The sequence below is a fragment of the Sarcophilus harrisii genome, chromosome 2, assembly GCF_902635505.1.
Source record: "Sarcophilus harrisii chromosome 2, mSarHar1.11, whole genome shotgun sequence".
In the NCBI taxonomy this organism is placed as follows: Eukaryota; Metazoa; Chordata; class Mammalia; order Dasyuromorphia; family Dasyuridae; genus Sarcophilus; species Sarcophilus harrisii.
The window spans coordinates 492,574,306-492,578,957 of NC_045427.1; the positions used below are offsets into that span (position 1 = coordinate 492,574,306).

Below are 4,652 nucleotides of genomic sequence, written 5' to 3' on the forward strand. Positions count from 1 at the left end.
TTTTCATGTAGAGGGGCTCTGGACTGACTTTTTGAGAGGGAGGGCAGCTACAGATTCCTCTTAGAGTCCTAGGAATATCCTTGAGGGGTTAGGAATATTTTTCTTCAGTGTTATCAGCTTGTGCCCCCATTCTAGTGCATTTTCTTTCATGATTAGCTACCTGTAATTAAGGCACCTAATGTTCCATTTAACCAATTAACATCAATTAGTTTTAAAAAGGGAAATTTACTTTGAAGGTATAATAAGAACATTTCCCCCCAAGTATCTGAGACACACTCTTCATTATACCACCTCAATCTCCAAATTTAACACATCCTCTGAACATATGCTCTACCAAATTACTAATGCTTAGTTATTGGGTGAGTCTCTATTTCAGATACCATTAGATTCTCAAGATCAATCCTTAAATCCTCAGTGATCAGATTCTTGAAAATCTTTGCTTGGGGTCTTGCTGTAGGCTGACTGGAGTTCATATCCTTTGATGACTCTCCATTTTGTAATTTTGAAAATCATAAAAATCATAGTTAACTCCAATTTGCCCTCACCTTAAACAGGAAAGAACTGTCTGGAATAGAAGCAAAGCAAGGCCATATGCCCTTCATTTCATGACAGCTCTAGGTAGAACAGGGCCTGAAGTGTCTCCTCAACCTAGAGGCCCAAGACAACAACCTCATTGCTCAAGCATCTGCCATACAGAAAAAGGGGGAAAGCCTCTTTTTGGCTATTTAGTGACTTTTGAATGTACATCCGGTTCTGGCTTAACACCCAATAAAAAGCATCTTTTCAAGTCAAGCAGTTTGGAAGAAATACTTTTCAAGCATACTTAGGGATTGCATAAATAGAGCAAACAGTTTATAGAGACTCAGTTTATTGGCCAATCCTCTATTACACCTGTATTTTAAGTCCATTACCCAGAGCATGTGTAATATCATTTATTTGATTATTCTGGCTAATCATGGAAAGTGTAACCTCATGGAGAGGAGTAAACCAAATATTTAGACTTATAAATACAATTAAAAGTTATTAATGCTATAAATATTTACTTAACTAACATAACCTACTAAGTGAAGTGTTCTGGACTACCACTGAGAAAGGAAGAGTGCATCTAAGGGTCTGATTAGAATAGAGCTGAATGTTTCTTAGCAAAGGTGGGTTTGAGGGAGTCAGAGTTTAGCCAAGAGGGGAAAAAGGGAAGGAAATAAGCATTTGTTTGGTGACAACTATATGTTAGGTGCTTTACAAATATCTCATTTAATCTTCATAGCAACTCTGGGAGTTAGATGTCATTATTATCTCCTCTTTACAGTTAAAGAAACAGGCAGAAAGAAATTAAGTGACTTAGTGTCACACAGCAAATAAGGATCTGAGGTTATCTTTTAATTCAGGTCTTTCTGATGCTGGGTTTAGCTATCTATTAAACCACCCAGTGGTCTCTGTAGGGAAAGAGGGAATTGGCAGAAAGGTGAGGGAGGTAGCACTTACCATAGCACTTGCTGCTGTGGGTCTCTTGGTGCCCAGAAGGGCAATTTGGGGTAGGAGAGGGAACCAGGGACCAAGAGGGACATATATCACCTCTTCCCATGCACACAAAAGAAAGGAAAGATGGGATGGTCATGTAATGGTATATAAAATGAATAGCTAGCACAATTTATTGGTATCCCAACATAATAGTGAGAAACCATGAGAAAAGTATTTTAAGTTATGATTCAATAACCTGAATTGAACTTTGCTTTCAATATCATTTACCTTCTAAAAATGATCACAGAACGTTAGAACTGGAAAGATTCTTTGACATGAACTGCAGAAATTTTAATAAAGTTTTATAATTGTATTTCAATATAATTGGCTTCCTTTTTAATCCCAAATATTTTATTTTATGCATTTAAAGACATAATTCTAAGAAGAGATCATCAGATGGGAAAAAAGCAGTTCATGATATAAAAAGTTAAGAACCCTTGAACTAACCCAACCCCTTTATTTTATAGGAGAAGAATCTGGAGACCCTGAGTCAAATCTGAGGAGAAGTGATTTAAGGTTATGTAGCTAATAAGAGTAAGAGCTAGGATTCAGCTCTTTTGATTCCAAAGTCAGTTTTTTTAAACACTATTTTCATTATTGCCACACCAAACTATCTCCCTATATTTTCTTCCCTTTTCTGAAATTCCAACACACATTAGCCACTTTGGAAAAAAATGAACCTGCCTTTTATATCTTTTAGATTTGTCTTTAAAATTTCCTAATCCCTAATTTTTTTTCCTGTTTCCCCCCCTTTACTACAAGAATCAGTGGAAATCAATTGAGGCTGATACATTAACTAAGTCTCAGCTCTTCATAAAGTTTCAAAATCACATGTAAAGCAGTACATTTCCCAACTGGCCTGCATGTGAGTGCCTTTGTATATCTAAACAAGGATTTACAACCTACTATAAAATGTCTTTTTCTTCTACTGCTAGTAAGGGCTTTTGTGATCCTGGTTATATGTGTGAATCATTCTTATCTATCCATTATCCATTTTGTATCAAATATAAATTGTTATTTTCCCTGCCCCAGCAAGTCCAGATTTATCTTCTCTGAGCAGTAATAGATATTTATACCTGAAAAGGTTTAAAAATTCATGTAATGCAAGCCTCTTATTTTGGAGTCTCATTTTTACTATTTTTTTGTCTATTTACCCTGTTACATTCTTCTGCTCATTTACTATTTTTTTTAACCCTGATTTCAAGTGTACTCTAATCAAAGTACTTAGTTGGTTAGAGTGTTAGACTTGGTGTTGGAAGGACATGAATTTGAATCCTGTCTCAGATGTTTTATTCCTTCTGTGATCCTGATCAACTCACTTAAATTCTGACTTTATCTGCAAAATGAAGCCATTGAATTCAGTGACATCTATGGTCTCTTCCAGGTCTAAATCTATGATCTTACTCAACTTTTAACTTTTACTTCCTGACTTCCTTTTCATTTATTTTTGAGCATTAGTTCAATCAATCAATAAACAAACCATTTTTTAAGCAACTACTATGTGTCATGCACTTTGCTAAACCTTGGGGATTAAAAAAGAGGCAGTTTCTGCTTTCAATGAGTTGATAATGTAATGGAGGAGACAATATGCAAACACATAATAGTATTATATATTATATGCAGGATATATAGGAAATATCAACAGAGAGAAGACATGAAAATTAATCTGATCTGGTAAGAAAACATTTTAGAAAGAACTTGTCCCTTTTTCAGTTTTCTTATAACTTCTTAAACTAGAATCTGTTGGATTCTTATCTGATCCAGTAATGCCTTCTGACTGACCCAGCACCCAAACCATTATCAGAGATTCACACTTGGAGGGACTTTAGATTTGGAGCCTTGTGTTGTGGGAGAACCCACCTTGAATAAGCTCTTTAAGCAGGATGTAAAACATACTTCGGTAAATGTTGCTGGATATTATCTATCTGGCCACAAGATGGCAGCAATAACCTTTAAAAAATCTATTCAGAGGGAGGAAAATTAGAACTGGTGCTGGTTTCTAATAGGCTGTTTCAGGAGAAAATTTTCTCTTTGTTTTCTGGAGCCAAAGAAGAAAGACTAGAAGAGGAGGTGGAGATCAGTGATACTTGAGAAATCTTAGTCTTAATCAAGACACCCAAGAATTGTAGGAAGCATGGACAAATATTTTGGAATTTCCTTCATGATACTGTGTTTTCATTTGGATTGTAAGTGGATGGGGTGAAGGCTCAGCCTGGTCCCTGCGGGTATTATTGGTGGTTAATGTAATGATGTGATGTGACAACAATTGCTTGTGTCTGACATTGTCTTTTTTAGCAGGGGCCAGCAACCAGGATGCTGTGAAGCAGAATGTCCTGTCCTTAAGGGTCCTGGCAGGAGAAAGTGTCGCTCTGAACTGTAGTTATACAGTGGGTGATCTCAGAAACTTACAGTGGTACAGACAGTATCCTGGGAAAGACCCCAGAGCCCTGTTTATGCTTTTTTCATCTGGGGAGGAGAAGTGGAAAGGAAGATTAAAAGCCTCATTAGATAAGAAGGAAGCTTTCAGCTCCCTGCACATCAATGACACTCGACCTGAAGACTCTGCCACCTACTTCTGTGCTGTTGACACACAGCGCTTCTCCAGGCACCTGAAGCCTGTATACAAAGCTTGCCAATGGGCCGTTGACATCAGGGCAGAGGCATTTGCTACAGTGATTCTCCCCTTAAAAGAGGACTGTTGAGATAGGCAGCTTTTAAATTAAATTCTCTGGGATTGAAAGGCAGCTAGAATTTTAAAAGTTTTGAATTATTCATTCTCCTTACTATAGCCCCTATATCCAAGCTATTCCTAATAAAAACACTCTGAGCTAAACCATTGATTGAACCACACTGGTCTATTTACTCACTCTTTCTCTCTCTCTTTCTGTGTCTTCTGTCTCTCTCTCCTTGCATCCATTCCTCTCTCCCTCCTTCCCTTTTCCTCTCTTTCTCTTTCTTCTTCTCTCTTCCTCTGTTTCCCCCTCTCCTTTTCTCTCTATTTTTCTCAGTTTCCATCTTCATCTGTCTCTATCTCTCTTAGATAAGCTTCAGGATAGCATTTCAATCAGTCAGTTTGTAAGTATTTAATAAGCTCGGTCTTTGCCTCCAAGGAACTCACATTCTAATGGAGGAGA

At 37.2% G+C, this 4,652-nt stretch overlaps 1 gene segment (V, D, J or C); it reads left to right on the forward strand.

Annotated features, from left to right (window-relative positions):
* Positions 1 to 3,567: 3,567 nt before the first annotated feature.
* LOC100935639 lies at positions 3,568 to 4,339 on the forward strand. The segment is given in 2 exon segments: positions 3,568 to 3,704; positions 3,817 to 4,339. Coding segments are annotated over 2 exon segments (456 nt in total).
* Positions 4,340 to 4,652: the final 313 nt, after the last annotated feature.